General features: G+C 43.3%; 1 protein-coding gene across 1 annotated transcript in view; it reads left to right on the top strand.

The window, feature by feature from the left end:
* itpr3 (inositol 1,4,5-trisphosphate receptor, type 3) overlaps nucleotides 1-18,928 on the top strand; it is a 184,131-nt gene that overhangs the window by 66,161 nt on the left and 99,042 nt on the right. Inside the window, exons 5-10 of the mRNA XM_055654564.1 lie at nucleotides 6,479-6,637; nucleotides 8,231-8,329; nucleotides 9,514-9,597; nucleotides 12,939-13,085; nucleotides 14,831-14,926; nucleotides 18,096-18,140. Of these exons, the coding sequence (XP_055510539.1) occupies nucleotides 6,479-6,637; nucleotides 8,231-8,329; nucleotides 9,514-9,597; nucleotides 12,939-13,085; nucleotides 14,831-14,926; nucleotides 18,096-18,140 (630 nt within the window). The remainder of the gene's footprint in view (nucleotides 1-6,478; nucleotides 6,638-8,230; nucleotides 8,330-9,513; nucleotides 9,598-12,938; nucleotides 13,086-14,830; nucleotides 14,927-18,095; nucleotides 18,141-18,928) is intronic.

Here is an 18,928-nt window from a genome sequence, read left to right as displayed (position 1 = left end):
TTTAGTCAAGTAATAGTCAAAGTATCCTTTATTGTAATTTGAAATATTGTTGCCGTGTAGTCAAACATATAATAAAAATGACAAAAACACACAATAAACACAAATTAACATCCACCACAGTGAGTTCACCAGGCACCTCCTCACTGTGATGGAAGGCAAAAGTCTTAAGTCTTTGTCTCTTCCCTCCTTATTCTCGCTCTGTGTCGAGGCGATCCAGGCTTCCGATGTTGTGACCCCCACCGGGCGATGGTATGTAAGACATCCCCTCGGCTGAATCCAAGCGCCGCGAACGGGCCGGTTCAAACTCCGCGGTCCGGGGCGGTCGAAGCTGCCGAAGCTTCCTCCAGTCCAGAGGACGCAGCTGTTGTTGCAGGAGCTCCGGAAAAACAGGTCACCAACCTGTGACCTGCGAGCTCCCGACGATGTCGTCGATCCTCCGAGGTTGGGCCAGTTTTCACTCTGTTTCTCTAAAACCAATAAGACATTGTGAATAGATTAAAGAAAAGGCGATCTTCCATTGCTAATCCCTGTACAGAACAGTCAGCATGCACTGTTGTCCATTGACTCCATCTACACTTCACACTGCCTTGGCAAGGCCACCAGCATAATCAAGGACCAGTCTCACCCCAGTCACTCCCTCTTCTCCCCTCCCCCATCAGGCAAGAGGTACAGAAGTGTGAAAATGCATACCTCCAGATTCAGGGACGGTTTCTTCCCAGCTGTTATCAGGCAACTAAACCATCCTCTCACCAGCTAGAGAGCAGTCCTGACCTCCCATCTATCTCACTGGAGACCTTCTTGAAACTGACTTTACTGGACTTTGTCTTGTACTAAATGTTTTATACCCTTTATCACTGTGAACCGCTCGATTGTAATCATGTATTGCCTTTCCGTTGACTGGTTTGCATGCAACAAAAGATTCTCACTGTACCTTGATACACGTGACAATAAACTAAAAACTAAACTATAATCTCTGAACATGTTGAATCGACCAAGTAAACAGGTTACGCCAGCATCTAGTAGAATATATATTGTAGTTGTGATTTACATCTGCTGTGTTGTGGAGATGGTGGGGGGGGGGGAAGCTGCAAGAGGGGAGGGGCAGGACAGAGCGTGGGCGGTAATAGGTGAACACTGGCAAGGGGATACCCTGATAGACAGATTGTTGGGCAAAGTCCGTCGATGAAAAGACAGGTGTGAGCCCAAAAGGGGAGGGGTGGAGGTGGAAGATGTGGAGGTTGAGGGGGAGATGAGGAAAATCCTGACCAAGGTCATCCAAGATTCAGAGGATGGGTGTGGGTGGAGGGGGAGGAAGTAAGGGAGGGGTCTTGGGTGAGAAAGGGGACCGTTTGTAGGTGAGGTATCTAACTCTGGAGAATTCAATGTTCATACCTATGTTATTTGATAAACCCATGATCATTTCTGAAATAAACCAATCTTAAGACTGAAGAGTCTGAAGAAATTTCCTATGCCGACCCAAAACTTTGCCTGCTCATTCCCTCCACAGATGCTGCCTGACCCGCTGAGTTCTTCCTGCACTTTGTGTTTTGCTCATCAATCTTAAAGCTGCATTTCTGTTTATGAGAAGATAGTTTGGGTAAATTGGAAATACCCTTGTTGGTTTATTTGCACTCTTACCCAAAAAGAGCTGGTATTCCCTTTGTGTTACCCTCAGCACCATTCTGTCCTGAGGTCCAATATGATGCAGTCTGAATATTAAGAGTCATGAGTGTTTTATTGGCATATGTCCTGAAACTGAACAATGAAATGCTCATTAATTCATCGGGCAGCACAGCAGCCCGTGGTAGAGCTGCTGCCTCACTGCGCCAGAGACTCAGGTTTAGAAACATAGAAACATAGAAATTAGGTGCAGGAGTAGGCCATTCGGCCCTTCGAGCCTGCACCGCCATTTAATATGATCATGGCTGATCATCCAACTCAGTATCCCGTACCTGCCTTCTCTCCATACCCTCTGATCCCCTTGGCCACAAGGGCCATATCTAACTCCCTCTTAAATATAGCCAATGAACTGGCCTCAACTACCCTCTGTGGCAGAGAGTTCCAGAGATTCACCACTCTCTGTGAAAAAAGTTCTCCTCATCTCGGTTTTAAAGGATTTCCCCCTTATCCTTAAGCTGTGACCCCTTGTCCTGGACTTCCCTAACATCGGGAACAATCTTCCTGCATCTAGCCTGTCCAACCCCTTAAGAATTTTGTAAGTTTCTATAAGATCCCCTCTCAATCTCCTAAATTCTAGAGAGTATAAACCAAGTCTATCCAGTCTTTCTTCATAAGACAGTCCTGACATCCCAGGAATCAGTCTGGTGAACCTTCTCTGCACTCCCTCTATGGCAATAATGCCCTTCCTCAGATTTGGAGACCAAAACTGCACGCAATACTCCAGGTGTGGTCTCACCAAGACCCTGTACAACTGCAGTAGAACCTCCCTGCTCCTATACTCAAATCCTCTTGCTATGAAAGCTAACATACCATTCGCTTTCTTTACTGCCTGCTGCACCTGCATGCCTACCTTCAATGACTGGTGTACCATGACACCCAGGTCTCGCTGCATCTCCCCCTTTCCCAATCGGCCACCGTTTAGATAATAATCTGCTTTCCCGTTTTTGCCACCAAAATGGATAACCTCACATTTATCCACATTATACTGCATCTGCCAAACATTTACCCACTCACCCAGCCTATCCAAGTCACCTTGCAGTCTCCTGATCCTGACCTCAGTTACTGTCTGTGTGGAGTTTGTCCATTCTCCCAGTGACCGTGGGTTTTCTCTGGGTGCTCTGGTTTCCTCCCACATCCCAAAGATGACCCTGACCTTAGGTAGACGAAAATGCTGGAGAAACTCAGCGGGTGAGGCAGCATCTATGGAGCGAAGGAAATAGGCAATGTTTCGGATCGAGACCCTTCTTCAGACCCTTCTTCCTCTGGGTGCTCTGGCTTCCTCCCACATCCAAAAGGACATGCAGGTTTGTCAGTTAATTGGCGTCTGTAAATTGCCCCCGGTGTGTAGAATATAGAACTAGTGTAAGGGTGATCGATGGTTGGCGTGAACTAGGTGGGCTGAAGGCCCTGTTTAAAGAAGGATCTCAACCCGAAATATCACCCATTCCTTCTCTCCAGCGATGCTGCCTGTCTCGCTGAGTTATTCCAGCTTTTTCTGTCTATCTTCAACCATGTTTCCACCCTGTGTCTCTAAAACTAAAACTCAACCCTTGACTGGCATTAATTAATAAGTGCTTTCATAACTTCTAATATATAACATAGATCTTTATGCAGAAGTGAGAGCAGTTCTGTGTCATTTTTCTTATCGTGGTGCATTCATGCCTGGAGTAGCCACACCTGTTTGCCAGGAGCTGAATTCGGCAGAAGTGGGACGGACAGGAATTTTAAATGTCTGCATGCCAGTCACAGAACGAATTAGAAGTTTGAAACCCTGCCAGATTTCAACATGTTTGTCATTGTTTAGAACAATTTGCCTTCTTTTGCAACAGCAAATTCTCTCGTCTCTCCTTCCCATTGCATTAAAAATGCCCGTGCCACCTGCAATGTACACATCTCCTGGACCTGAGATTAAGTGTCGCCACAGGGAATTAATATTAACCAAAGTTGTGCCCTACCCCTGATCTGTCCCCAAAATTGAACATGTTGGGCATTATGGATGTCTAGTTTCAGGAGGAATATTAAAGTAATTTTGACTGGGTTGAGTGCCTAAGGCTACACTCATAGTCGATTGCATCGAAACTCGCACGATTTACACAGTGAGTGCCTGGAACGCGCTGCCTGGGGGCAATGGCTCAGGCAGATACTGCAGTGGCATATAAAAGATTTTGCAATAGGTACATGGGTACGCAGGGGATGTAGGGATATGGGTTATGTTTGAAGTTTAGTTTATGTTCACGTGTGCTGAGGTACAGCGAAACGCTTTTGTTGCGTGCTGACCAGTCAGTGAAAAGACCATACATGATTTCAATCGAGCTATCCAGCCATGGGCGGGTAGATAAGATGGTCTAGGTGTAATATTCAGCACAGACATTGTGGGCAGAAGGGCCTGTTCTTGTGCTGTACTGAAACAAAGAACTGCAGAAGCTGGTTAAGCTACACTAAACTAAAAGTAAACTAAAATGTCACAACGTGCTGGAGTAACTCAGTAGTCAGGCAGCATCTCTGGGAAACATGGACCATTGACATTTTGGGTCAAGACCCTCCGTCAGAAGAAGTGTCTCGACCCGAAACGTCATCTATCCATGGTACACAAAAATGCTGGATAAACTCAGCGGGTGCAGCAGCATCTATGGAGCGAAGGAAATAGGTGATGTTTTGAACACACGTCATCTATCCATGTTCTCCAGAGATGCTGCCTGACCTGCTGAGTTACTCCAGCACTTTGTGACATATTCTGTACTGTTCTATGTTCTAACTACAATAGATAGGGACTATCCATAATTACACCAATTTAATCATTCTCATTTGTTCTTACTGAAGCCTCTTTTTAAACTGCACTGAGACATTATATCACACATCAGGAATGCAATAGACGTTTGCGAACTGCAAACTGTTAAAAAGACTTGAATTTGAATTGAACAAGATGGTATTGTCCTGACATGCATAATTTCTGAATTCTTTAAAATTATGAGACGCACGACATTAACAGATCAGTTGCATACTCACCCACAGTGCACTTCACATCAAACTCGTTGTGGTCTTTTATTTTAAATGAAAAATGAGTGGGCAGTGATTTTAGAAAGATGCCTTTTAAAATTGCAGTGCATGCCTCCTTGTGTGGGGGATACAATCAAGCTGTGTTCTCTGTGAGAGTGCTTTGAAATAATTTGGGAATTATTAAATACAAACTTGCTCTTGCAATTGTATTGCTAAAATTCCATTTCTCTGCGAACATGTTTGACTGAGGTTCACAGCAAATTTATTCTCAAAAATCAGGCCATTATTGTAAATTAATTGAAATCTGTGCTCTTCTACATGAGGTGAATGAGATGGCATTTTGCTGATTTGGTTTAGTTTAAAGATACGGAATGGAAACAGGCCCTTCGGCCCACTGAGTCCATGCTGACCATCGATCACCCGTTCACAATAATTCTATGTTGTCCCACTTGCTCATCCACTCCCATCACTCTACAGGCAATGCACAGATCCCAATTAACCTGCAAACCCGTGGATTGTGGATGTGGGAGGAAACAGGAGAAAACCACAGTCACAGGGAGAACATGCAAACCCCACACAGAGAGCACCCAAGGTTGGGATCGAACCTGGGTCTCTGGCGCTGTGAGCTGCATACCAGCTGCGCCACCATGCCACTCAATGAAATGTTATCGTCCATTAACTTTTATTTTGACTCAATTTCACAATGAAGAGCCCATTATTATTTACTATTCAAATGCTGCAAATCGTGCATCCGAACCCAGATTTTTAGTCTACAGCTACGTGCCAAATTGTTGTAAAAATGTTATTATGCAAAACGAACAATAATGAAAGTGTGTGGATTTGCGAGATAACTTATTTTGGAAAAATACAGCAAAGCAAGTTCATCAGAAATCCTTTTCCTGGTGCCAATACACAAAGCCCATTATCACCACTCCCAATATTGAGTCTTTCATCTCAGCAAGCTTTGACATGCAAGATCACAAGCTTCACTTGTTAACTGATTATCGTTCATGACACTAATCTTTATAGATCACAATTCTCTTGATTCCTTTAAAGACCATAATTCTCCCCATGTCAGCCTTGAAAGTGTTTTTGCAGCTGTCTGGCTCTTTGAGGTAACACTTTTCCCCTCATTTCTATGTTAAATGCATGACCTCTTATTCTGAAACTGTGGCTCTCTGTTTCAAACCTACAGGTTAACATTCCCCCTGAATCTACCTGACCCCCACACCTCTCGTTCTTCTAAAGTCCAATCGGTAAAGGCCCGAATGATTCATGCGCTCGAGAAAAGCCAGGCTCTTCATGTTGGGAATTAATCTACTGAACTATCACTGAATTTCCCCCAGTACCGCAACCCTTATCCCACTCTGTGTACAGCCTCCACTTAGTGTACACAAGCAGAGGACACAAACAGTTCTGTAGACCATCTGACTCCAGGTGTGGTCTCAACAAAGCCTTGTGTACACACAAGGAACTGCAGATGCTGGTTTACCAAAAAAGACATGTTTACCAAGTGCAGGAGTAATTCAGTGTATCCTCTGGAGAAGGTGGATAGGCAACATTTTAAGTCGTGACGCTTTGTAAGACTCATAAGGGCCCCGACTTGAGACGTCACCTATCCATTTTCTCTAGAGACGCTGCCTGACCTTATGAGTAAATCCTTGTACAGTTGGTGTAAGATTTCCCAATCTTTGTGCTCCATCACCTTTGGAAAGAACTACTCAGAAACGTGGAACAAATGTGCACAAAATTAAAATTCCTCTCTTCCTGCCTCACTGTATATTTTTGTTTCCTCTTTCAGCTGCTGCATATGAAAAGCAACAAATACCTGACGGTGAACAAAAGACTACCAGCCCTTCTCGAGAAAAATGCAATGAGAGTGACACTGGACGCCACAGGGAACGAAGGATCTTGGCTTTTCATTCAACCCTTTTGGAAGTTACGGAGCAATGGAGACAGTGTAAGGATGCCTGCAATAGGGTCGAAATAGTAACAGATCTTTGAAGACACCAACCAAAATGTAAATAAGGTTTTAGTTCAGCTCATTTTGTGGCAGCGGACACAAGAATGAAGGGCCGTTAAGAGAAACCGGGATCTTTCCTTCCACGCCTCAAGAGAGTCACCCTCTGGTCACAAAGGCTGAATGGTGGCGAGTAGAGGGACGATGCTTTGCTGGATGGAGGCATTGGCGCAATGGGCTAAGTGTTCGGCTGGCAACCTGAAGGTGGCCGGTTCGAATCCTGCTTGAAGTGTGTACTGTCGTTGTGTCCTTGGGCAAGACACTTCACCTACCTTTGCCTGGGACTAGAGACGGAAATTAGCTGCTGATTAGCTACAATCTCGCATATTTACATGCAAAATGTTAATTGATATGCACTGACCCTATAACAAAACATTTAGATTATGGGCCTTAATGAAGGCTTGGATTTTAAAATTATGCCAGTATTTGGTCAGTGGGCTCATTTGGGATTGTGCCTTAACTTAACCGCATGGACACAAGAATTGAACCATTGGCAGCATGTTTCTAGTAAACCCCGTTCACACTAGTTCCACCCAGATTAGGGAAACTGAGAACCAGAGGTCATAGGTTTAAGTATGGTGGATGTATGGAATGAGAGCTGCCTGAGGAGGTAGTTGAGGCAGGTACTATGACAACATTTAAGAAACATGATTAGATAGGATAGGTTTAGAGGGGTATGGGCCAAATGCAGGCAGTTGGACTGGTGTAGATCGGACATCAGTTGGTTGGCATGGGCAATTTGGGCCAAAGGGCCTGTATTCCACGCTGTATGACTCTCAAAATACAGTGTTTACAGGCCTATTACGCTGCTCCAAATAAACATTTAATTGTTTCATTGTCGGTAGAGATTAAACATTCTTGATGCTCATGACCCTAAATCCTTCTCCTTCTTGACATTTTAAACAGTGTTTTTCCCCTTTTCACAACATTTATCTCCTTAGCACAGCGTCCACTTTCATCTGATAAAATAATTTTTATCTTAAGAATTTTTTTAATATAAGATTTTGGAAAACAATTTTGTTTGATTGCAGGTTGGTAATAATTTTACCGTGAACTGTCTCGAGATCGAGTGAGTTCTTGAAGACTTAGATCACCAGATAATATAAAACCCAGATAAGAGAGAAAAAATGCAAGGAGTCTTTTACCCAGAGTAGGGACATCAGGAACCTGAGAGCATGGGTTTAAGGTGAGAGGGGAAAGATTTAATAGGTACCTGAGGGCCAATGGTGGTGGGTGAATGGAACGAGCTGCTAGGGGAAGTATGCGTAGGAAGAAACTGCAGATGCTGGTTTATACCAAAGATAGACACAAAATGCTGAGGTGACGCAGAAGGTCAGACAGCAACTCTGGATAAAAATAATTTGTGACATTTTGGGTTGGAATCCTTCTTCAGACCCAGACTTTGGTAGAAACCAGCATCTGCAGTTCGTTCCTACACAGGTTTCACAGATTGCACTGTGTTGCTACTGCGTTTCATTTTTAAGGGGGATATTTTATGTATTATGCTGACACTATGTTAACGGTACATTTCAGGTGGTGGTTGGAGACAAGGTGGTGTTGAATCCGGTCAATGCTGGACAGCCGTTACATGCGAGCAATTACGAGCTGCTTGACAATGCAGGATGCCAGGAGGTAAGAGTTTAATGAGGGAGAATAACGGGTGATCATACAGTGGTGTGTCAAATCATGAATGGAATAGAGCGCAGGTGGATGAGGGTTGATCTTATAGCAGTGTGTAAAACCACGAGGGGAATAGATAAAGTTTCCAGGTGTGCCTTCAGATCAGATGAGTTTATTTACACTGAGCGGTGGTAGTAATTGGGGCAGCACAGTTGCGCAGCGGTAGAGTTGCTGCCTTACAGCTCCAGAGACCTGGGTTCGACCCTGACCACGGGTGCTGTCTGTGTGGCGTTTGTACGTTCTCCCTGTGATGGCGAGGGTTTTCACCAGGTGCTCCGATTTCCTCCCACACTCCAAAGCCATACAGGTTTGTAGGTTAATTGGCTTCGGTAAAAATTGTAAATTGTCCCCAGTGTGTAGGATAGTGCTAGTTTATGGGGTGTAGCTGGTTGGCGCAGACCCAGTGGGCCAAAAGGTCTATTTCTGCGCTTTATCTCTAAAGACAAATGTGATATGAAGAGCAAGTCTTGAGCAAGGTATCTGTTCAGGAGTTACATTTTACGGTTGCCATGATTTTCGATTTGTCAACTAAAAGTTTTGTGGAAGAAGAAACAAATGTGACTAAAAGATCTTCTTCATCACGAGAAATAGGAGATCTCTTGGAGCCCTGCTAGAAGCATACAATATTACGAGAGGCATAAAACAGGGGAGGCAGTCAGAACCATTTTCCCAGGGTGTAAATGTCAAAGACTAGCGGGGACAGCTTTATTGTGTGAGGGGCAGATGTGTGGGGCAGGCCTTTTTACACAGTGGGGTGGGTGCTGGAAGTTGTGATGGAGGCAGCTACAGATACAAGAGTGTCATTTCAGAGGCTTTTAGAAAGGCTCAAGGACATACAGGAAACGTATCACATGTATCACGTGCAGGAAGAGGAGATTAGTTTAACCTGGAATCATGTTTGGTGCTGTGCTGCACACTTTCTATGTTGAATGTTAAATATCCACACAGAAATGAATACAAAGATAAATTTAATTCAACTCCTGCAAACAAGCAATTACAATGCAATCATGATTACATATAGAACCAGTTTAGGAATGCTAAGAAGCTATTTGTTGTAGGAGAGGGTTAATTGGTTGTCTATCGCATGATTTATGTTTTCTTTTCATATTATTCTATTTTTAATCTTCCAACTCAAGGTAAATTCTGTGAATTGCAACTCAAGCTGGAAGATAAACCTCTTCATGAAGTACAATGACTATATGGAGGATGCTTTGAAAGGGGTATGGAAACATATTGCTGAAAGATAATCTTGATAATGTGCAAGCCATTCATGTAGAAATTGTGAGCACTGAAATTTTGGTTGGACACCAAATGCATCAGCAACCTTTTTAAACCCATGACCATTATAGGGTTATTTTAAAATGTATTTAAAACAGAATATTAAGAATCTGCCTCACAGCGTCAGAGACCCGGGTTCGATCCTGACTACAGGTGCTGTCTGTATAAAGTTTAGACATTCTCCCCATGACCACATGGGTTTTCTTCGGGATCCCCAGTTTCCTCCCACATCCTAAAGACGTGCAGGTTTGTAGGTTAATTGGCTTCAGTAAAATAGTAAATGGTCCCTAGTTTGTAGGATAGAGCTGGCGTACGAGGTGATCACTGGCCGGCAATGATGGTGGGCCGAAGGGCCTGTTTCCACATTCTATCTCTAAAGACTAAAGTGATACCTATGAAGTGCAAGTAGACCCATTAAGTTTATAGGGTTATAAAAAAAAATATTTAAAACAGAAACAAAAAGCTGCCTTGCAATGACGGAGACCCAGGTTTGATACTGACCTCTGGTGCTGTCCATGTGGAGTTTGCACATTCTCTCTGTGACTGCGTGGGATTCCTCTGGGTGTTCAGGTTTCTTCCGACATACAAAATACGTGTTGGTTTGTAGGTTAATTGGCTTCTGTAAAATTGTCCCTAGCAGGGAATGTAGGTTAATTGGCCTCTGTAAAATTACCTCAAGCGCCCCCCCCCCCCCCCTGTAGGGAGTGGATGAAAACGTGGGGTAGCATAGACCTAGTGTGAATGGTTGATCTATGATCGGTGAGGACTAAAACTAAAACAAGAAAGCAGAGTTTGGGACAGGTTGGATTTGTCTTGGGAAGTGCTAGCAGCGGTGTAAAGGGCCAAATGGCCTCCATTTGAGCTGGAAGATGATCTTGTTCCACAATTTTCTACATTTCACCACTCTTGCATTTTTCAGAATGTTCATAGTGATGGAATCGATATTTTGACATTATAATCGTACACTAGGCTTGCTGGAGTGAGTCTCGTGGTGATGGAATTACCTTGTGATGAGCAAAGCTAAGCAACATTAGCAAAATAGAAAAATAAGTCTTTAGTCCTGGGGAGAAGTTGGAGACACTGGGCTTGTTTTATAAGGTTAAAGTTTCTCATATATGAGAACAGTAAACTCATACAGTCTCTTGTGAAACTTTCATTAGAACATAAATAATCTTAAATTCACTGCAGTTAAAATGAATGATATTGTTGTCACCTGCCTTGTATTATACACCCTGTCTAAAACAGACAGTGAGTTGTTTTTCCATTTATAGTGTTGCAGAACCAATGTCCAGTAAAGTAATTCTTCTAAACTCAAGCAAGACTTTGTTCCCTTTTTCTCCTACAAAAACCCATCAATCTGGTGAATCATTAGTGCATTCCTTTTGTTGCAACTACTGCCTTCCCTAATTCATTGATTGATCGACTGAAAGATACTGCACAGCAACCGGCCCTTTGGCCCATCATGTTGAAGTGGGATATCAATGTTGTTCACACTGTTGTTATCAGGCAACTGAACCACCCCATCACCAACTAGAGAGCAGCCCTGACCCACCATCTACCTCATTGAACACCCTCAGACTATCTTTTACTAGACTTTATCTTGCACTAAACGTTATTGCTTTTATCCTGTATTTACACTATGGATGACTTGATTGTAATCATATATATAGTCTTTCCATTCAGTGGATAGCACGCAACAAAAAAGCTTTTCATCGTACCTCGGTACGCGTTGCAATAACCTAACCTCAAAGTAAAACTAAATTCTTGTTCTAAGTTATCACACTTTCTCATCCACTCCCTGCACACTGGGGCTAATTACACAACTAACAATTAATTAGAGAGCTGTCATATACACAACTTTGAAACTGTGGTCTCACCATAAAAAAATATTTTCATTAAATAACTCTCCGAAGTTAAGATTGTTGTAATAATGGAAGGATATCAAAAATATAAATTGGCAAGTGGAACTTGTCCTGGGTACCAGGCCACCATGCTTGTGTCCTGTAGTGCACTCTTGTGGCTTGTCAACAGGGCTGACAATGGGAATTTTCACTTGGATTTACAGATACAAGGAACTGTAGATGCTGAATAGGAATAAAACCTAAAAAGAGAACTTGCCTGACCCGCTGAGTTACACCAGCACAATTTTTTGTTGGAAATTCCAAAGCATACTTATTTAATGTAATTTGATGTAGACTTTAGAGATACAGCACAGAAACAGGCCCCTAGGCCCAATGAGTCCACATCGACCAGTGATCACTCCATACACTAGCGCTGTCCTAAACACTGGAGACAATTTACAATCTTTACCCAAAGCCAATTAACCCACACACTTATATGTCTTTTGAGTGTGGGAGGAAACCGGAGCACCTGGAGAAAACCCACGTGGTCACAGGGAGAACATACCAGCTATGTACTGACGGCATCCATAGTCAGGATTGAACCAGGGTCCCTGGTGCTGTAATACAGCAGCTCTACTGCTGACCCACTGTGTATACCACAAATGCTGGAGTTGGGATAGTCAACTACCTCCTCTGGCAGCTTGTTCCATACACCCACCACCCTTTGTGTGGAAAGGTTACCCCTCGGGTTCCTATAAAATCTTTTCCCCTTCACCTTAAACCTATGTCCTCTGGTCCTCGATTCACCAACTCTGGACAAGAGACCTAGAATACCTAGAAATGTAATCACAAAATGCTGCCACAAAATGTGCAAACTCCAAGTGTTCACACTAGTTCAATGTTATCCCACTTTTACATCCACTCCCTAGGCACACGAGGCAACTTACAGAATCTAACTGATGTGACTCAGTTACATCATGAGCATCAACTCCATTCTTCTACTTGTCACACGTTTAGTTTAGTTTAGAAATACCCACTGGGATAATTTACAGAGGCCAGTTAACCCACAAACCCGCACGTCTTTGCAAAGTGGGTAGAAACCGGGGCACCTGGGGGAAACCCACATGGTCACAGGGAGAACGTGCAAACTCCACAAACAGATAGCACCTGAGGTCAGGACCAAACCCGCACTGTGCCGGACTATTCTCCTTCCAATTCATGAATTGCAAGGAGAATTCAAGAGTGGAACGCCAATTTGTGTTGCGGTGCAGAATGCAAAGTGGTTCTGCCTGGCCAGATGTGCTCTTTCAGACAGTATGCTGTCCAGATGATGTTATTCTTTTTGGAAAATCAGGAATAAAACCATTTGATTAGATTGAAAGTTTACTCCAATGAAAACAGAGCTCCCTTGGATGTGACGCCTTTATTTTCATCCATCTCAGGGCGACGTGGTGAGGCTGTTTCATGCCGAACAAGAGAAGTTTCTCACCTGCGACGAATACAAATCCAAGCTGCACGTCTTCCTGCGAACAACACTGCGCCAATCCGCCACTTCTGCAACAAGCTCCAATGCTCTCTGGGAAGTTGAGGTAATTCTGGCTGCAAAATAAGTTCCTGTTTTTCTTGAGCTATGTCATGTACCCTGCGTTTTATCTGCCCTTATAATTCATAATAAAGAAACATTCATTTATGATTCAATTTATTTTTTAATAACAGCAAAAAGAACCACTAAGGTTCAATAAAGCTGAAAGTGTTCCAGCATGAAATTTAGCAACTTAGCAAATCCAATGTCCTGGGTTTGCTCTGACTGAGACTAACTAGCTGTGAATCACATTCAGTCACATAAGGCATGAGTGAGAAGTGAACTAAAGCCCGATGCTGCGAGAATATACTCCAGGCGCTCTGATGTTTCCTCAGGGAATATAATGAGTAATAGATACATCTTTAGGCCTTGACTCAACCAAAGGAGGATCCATCCTGTGTGTCATGTAAGAACAAACCTACTTATTATGGCCAAAAGAAGGCCATTCAGCCCTTTGAGTCCGTGCTAGAGGCACAGAAGTGTGAAAACGCACACCTCCAGATTCAGGGACAGTTTCTTCCCAGCTATTATAGGCAACTGAACCATCCTACCTCGATGGAGACCATCTTTAATTTGACTTTTAATCTTATATTAAACGTCATTCCCTTTATCCTGTATCTGCAAACACTGCATATGGCTTGAGTGTAGAGTCTTTCTGCTGTCTGGATAGCATGCAACAAAACAGCTGTTCACTGTACCTCAGTACACTTCACAATAAACTAAATTAAACTAATGAATAATTTCATGCCACCAGATTCTTTAGAAATTATTTTTGAAAATGAGTCCTGTGTATCTGCTTTCTTCCTGTGGGTGATGATTAGCTGTCAGAGGGGGGGACAAGCAGTCGCCTCTCCGTATTCTTATCATGCAGACCATACATAGTGTGTTTCATCAAGTTTAATATTATTTGGAAATAACTGTATGCACATGAGAGAAATCTAAATTTGAGGGTATTGGCTGTAAGGAGAGGTTGCACAAACTTGGATTGTTTTCTCTGGAACGTCAGACCTAATATATATATTTTTTAAAAAGAGTCATAGCTAAGATAGATGGTTAGAACTTTTTTCCCAGGGGGGAATTGTCAAAGACTAGGTGGCACAGCTTTAGAGAGAGATGGGCACATTTTAAAGGAGATGTGCGGGGCAGAGGGCAGAGGGTGGTGGGTGCTTGAAACGCGCTGAAACAAGGGGCTTTTATTGAAGATGCGGAGGGACCAGGGGGGGGATATGGATCATGTGCAGCCAGAGGAGAGTAGTTTAAGTTGGCATAGTATTTGGACATGGTGGGCCGAATGGCCAGTTCCTGTGCTGTACGCCCCTATATTCCATTCTGAGGAAATTCCTATTTGACGTTGCTTGCATTATTCTGCAAAGGGTGGCATGGTGGTGCAGCGGTAGAGTTGCTCCATTACATCATCAGAGACCCGGGTTCGATCCTGACTATGGGTGCTGTCTGTGTGGAGTTTGTACGTTCTCCCTGTGACCGCGTGACTTTTCTCAGGGTGCTCCGTTCCTCCCTCACTCCAAACAATGTACAGATTTGAAGGCTAATTGGCTTCCGTGGAATTGTAAATTGTCTCTAGTGTGTAGGATAGTTCTAGTGTACGGGGTGATCGCGGGCCGGCGCTGACTCGGTGGGCCGAAGGGCCTGGTTCTGCTGTATCTCTAAACCTGTATCTCTAAAGATCGTGTGCAGTCACTGTCATAATCACCATAGTTTTTGAGCAATAACAGTCCATTCTTCTCCTTGCAGGTTGTCCACCATGATCCTTGTAGAAGCGGTGCTGGTCATTGGAACAGTCTCTTCAGGTTCAAGCATTTAGCGACAGGCCACTACCTGGCTGCTGAGGTATGATTACTCTGCACTTGGTGCAGCCATGGCACAGTGGGTAATTTACTGGATTAGAAACTGAGAGGCCTATACTGACAATCCAGAAACTGAAGTAAAACTTGAGCATCACATGAGAAAATCTGCCATCTGTACTTAATGGGGGCGATATATTATTTCTTGCACACCAACATTATTGCCTGTGGTGTAGTTATGCATAATCTTTCTGTGGACTCATTAACACACAACAAAAGCTTTTACTGTACCTCGGTACATGTGACAACAAACTGAACTAAACTGAACTAATTTCTGAGGTACAAAGGCAAATATTTACCTCAAAGGAAATGAGATATGTGCAATAAATGTTATTGTCAGTTGCGTCCAAATCCTTAAAAAATGAATAAACAAATAAAACCCTCAATCCAAAATCGTTTCGAGGTTAAAAATATATACCAGAGGCAAGCTAAGAATTCAAAAGCAGGTGCTTGGAAAATCTTCAATATTAAGCTTCGGGAAGAATTACTTGTTTGACGAATGTGAATGATGCATCTCCTGTTGAATGCCTTTGTCATGAATGGCAATTGACATCTTTGTTATACTGGTTGTTGATTGCCGTGGGACGAGTAATACTTCACAGACAATTATGCTGCTGGGAAACTAGAATGATAGACGTAGTGATATCTCTGAAAAAGTAACTGGCTGGAGATATACTTAATCAATATGTTTGAATATAGAAGTTGGGAGGTCATGTTGCAGTTATTTAAGACATTGGTGAGGCAGCATTTACAGTATTGTGTTCAGTTCTGGGCACCATGTTATAGGAAAGATGGTGAGGGCACAGCAAGATTTACGAGTATTAGTGTTCAGTTGTCTGGGCCCCTATGTTATAGGAGAGATGATAGAGTAGGTATGTCAAGCTGGAAATGGCAATCAGAGAAGATTTACGAGGAGGTGTTTTAAAACGCCAGGCCTAGAGGGTCTGCCGAAAAAATCGGAGAGGTTTATGTGGACTGGGACTCTATTCCTTGGAGGGAGCAGGAGGGGATTTTATAAAGCAATAGGAGGGATGGTCTTATAGAGGCGTACAAAAGTTATCATGAGAGTTCCTTTTGATATAGATTTTTCGGGCATTTGGTACACACGCGCTGTCTTCTTGCCCACATGAACCCACTAGGGGAATCGAATTGAACCAGAGAAAATTATAGATATAAAAATCATGTTTAAGGTGAAGGTGAAAATCTTTGGACACTTAGGTAGGAATTTCTGAGGGGATATCCAAGATCACAGCTTTTTTGTAATGTCATTGACAAAGGGTGATGGAGTATAAAATGGCCAATTTTTTAGCTTGAGATAGAGGAGGTGTCAAATTGATTGTTATGCTTTAGATGGGATACAGACTATTTTTTAAATCGCAAAATTTAAATACATGAGCACAAAATCATGGAGGAATAGATCGGGCAGGTGCACAGAGTCTCTTGCCGAGAGTAGGGGAATCGAGGACCAGAGAACATAGGTTTAAGGTGAAGGGGAAACAATTTAGTAGGAATCTGAGGGGTAGCTTTTTCACACAAAGGGTGATGGGTGTATGGAATGAGCTGTCAGAGGAGGTAGTTGAGGCAGGGACTATCGCAAAGTTTAAGTACATGGCACATGGATAGGACAGGTTTGGAGGGATATGGGCCAAATGCAGGCCCTTGGGAATATTGTAGCTGGGTCATGTTGGCCAGTGTGGGCAAGTTGGGCTGCTGGGCTTGTTTCCACATTGTATGACTCTGTGACTCCATCCATGTTAAGAGATGCAAATCTCAAAGTACTGGATCTTTATCAGATTGGTGGAGAGTGATCTTGGATCGCATGGCTTTTTTTCAAACCAACATCACTTATCAAATTGACACTTGCACACCTTAATACCAATTAACAATTATCACTGCGCACAAACAGTGAACCTGAGGTACACTGGATTTATTATCAAGGTCTTCTTCTTGCAAATTAAACATAAACTAAAGGATATTCTTATATCAAATCCATGTATCAAAGTGTTTGAAGATCAAAAGATTGTTGATTTATGTGAACAAAAATAGTGCCGACATGCACCCCCGATAAACCTACATGTCTAGTTGTCGGAAAACAAAATATTGACATTAATTGGCTGGGTTTGGCTTAATTGAATTGAAAGATACAGCATGGAAACAGGCACTTCAGCCCACTTAGTCGATGCCGACCAACGACCACCCATTCGCACCAGTTCTATGTTATTCCAATGGTTCAATGGCACTTTATTGTTACCTGTGCCCTAGGACAGTGACATTGTTTTGCATACCTTTCAGTGACAATTTTACTACACATTAGGCACAATCATACACAGTATAAGAGTTTTAAATGGTAGAGCACACTGAGACAGTATGCAAGGGGCACCATGTTTTAGACGCCACCCTATACCCATCAAGTCCAAAATTGTAAAAAAATATTTTCGCAATCACTCCCCACACACGCAATTTACAGAGGAAGATAAACCTACAAACCCGCAAGTTGTTGGGATATGGGAGGATACCAGAGCACCCAAAGGAAACCCACATGGGAGAACATGCAAACAGCGCACAGACAGTACCTGAGGACAGGATTGAACCCGGGTCTCTGGTGCTGCGAGCTGGCAACATTACCAGTTGGACCACTGCCGTCATAGATTTTAATTCCTGTTAATGCTTGTGGAATCTATGAAGATTTTCATCCATATATCCATGTAGACCTGCTGCAGTAGGTGCCCGGATTCCTCCCACATCCCAAAGATGTGCGGGGTTTGTGGGTTAATTGGTCTCTGTAAATTGTCCAGTGTGTGTAAGGAGTGGAGGGGAAAGTGGGATAACAGGTATTGATGGTCAGCGTGGACTTGATGGGACGAATGGCCTGTTTCCATGCTGTATTTCTAAAACAAAACTAAAACTATACATATGTTGGTGATAGTGAATTCCAATTATTCTCTGTTCGAACACTATACATATTATCCCTAACAACTTTGAGTATATGGGCATTATTAGCTCTAGTGACCTACGTGTAACATGTGCATGCCCCTGCAGTATCACTGTTTGCCTATTGTGTACTGTTGTATTGTCTGTTATACACGCGTTGATACTTTCTTCTTTCACGGACAGAAATGATTAGTTTCACCATTTTGATTATCAATTTTATTCAGGAAAATGCAACATACAAAGGAGATGCCTCTGATTCAAAAGTTGCGGTGAGTTTTATTTACCTGCGGAATTAACAGGAACATTGCTCAGTGAGTTCACCTTGAGTCTTGTTTCTGTTCTTCTGAGCATGGGTGTAAATCCTGGGAGGGGCAGGGACACACCCAGTGCTTTGAGAGGTGGGGAACAATCCCCCCCCCCCATGTTTTGTAATCCGGACTTTATCAGACGCTTTCTAAGGGCTGAATCGGCCTGTTCGCGGGGCCTTTCAGCTCCCGGCGCAGCTTAAAATCAAACCGCTGCGTCGAGGCGATCGAGGCTCCCGATGTTGAAGCCCCCGTCGGCCGATGAAAAACCCCGCGAACGGGCCGATTCAAGCCCCATGATTCGGGCCGGATGAAGCTGCTGTTGCTGGAGTTCGGAGTCGATCACCAACCTGGTCAGCTTCCGATGTTACCGTCCGCAGGGACCACGGCCGAAGCCTCACGTGTGTGCGCATGCATGAGCGTGCGCGGCCACCAAGAAATTGTGTCCCCCCCCCCCCATGTTTTGATAACGATTTCCGTGCCTGCGTCTGAGCTAGGCTAGTGCTGCACCGCCATAGAATGTAGAACAATACAGCACAGGCCACAATGTCGGTGTCGAAACATGATGCCAGATTAAACTAATCAGCTTTGCCTGCAAGTCAAGAGTCAAGTCATAGTGTTTTATTGCCATATGTCCCAAATAGAACAACTACGTTTTTACTTGCAGCAACACAACAGAATATGTAAACATCGTACTCTGTAAACAATATAATAAATGAAAAATAAGAAAGTTCAGCTTCTGTTTATCTGTA

The sequence above is a fragment of the Leucoraja erinacea genome, chromosome 24 (assembly GCF_028641065.1).
Source record: "Leucoraja erinacea ecotype New England chromosome 24, Leri_hhj_1, whole genome shotgun sequence".
NCBI classification, from domain to species: Eukaryota; Metazoa; Chordata; class Chondrichthyes; order Rajiformes; family Rajidae; genus Leucoraja; species Leucoraja erinaceus.
Note: the sequence above shows the minus strand (reverse complement) of the source record. Positions and strands in the feature narration are given on the sequence as shown.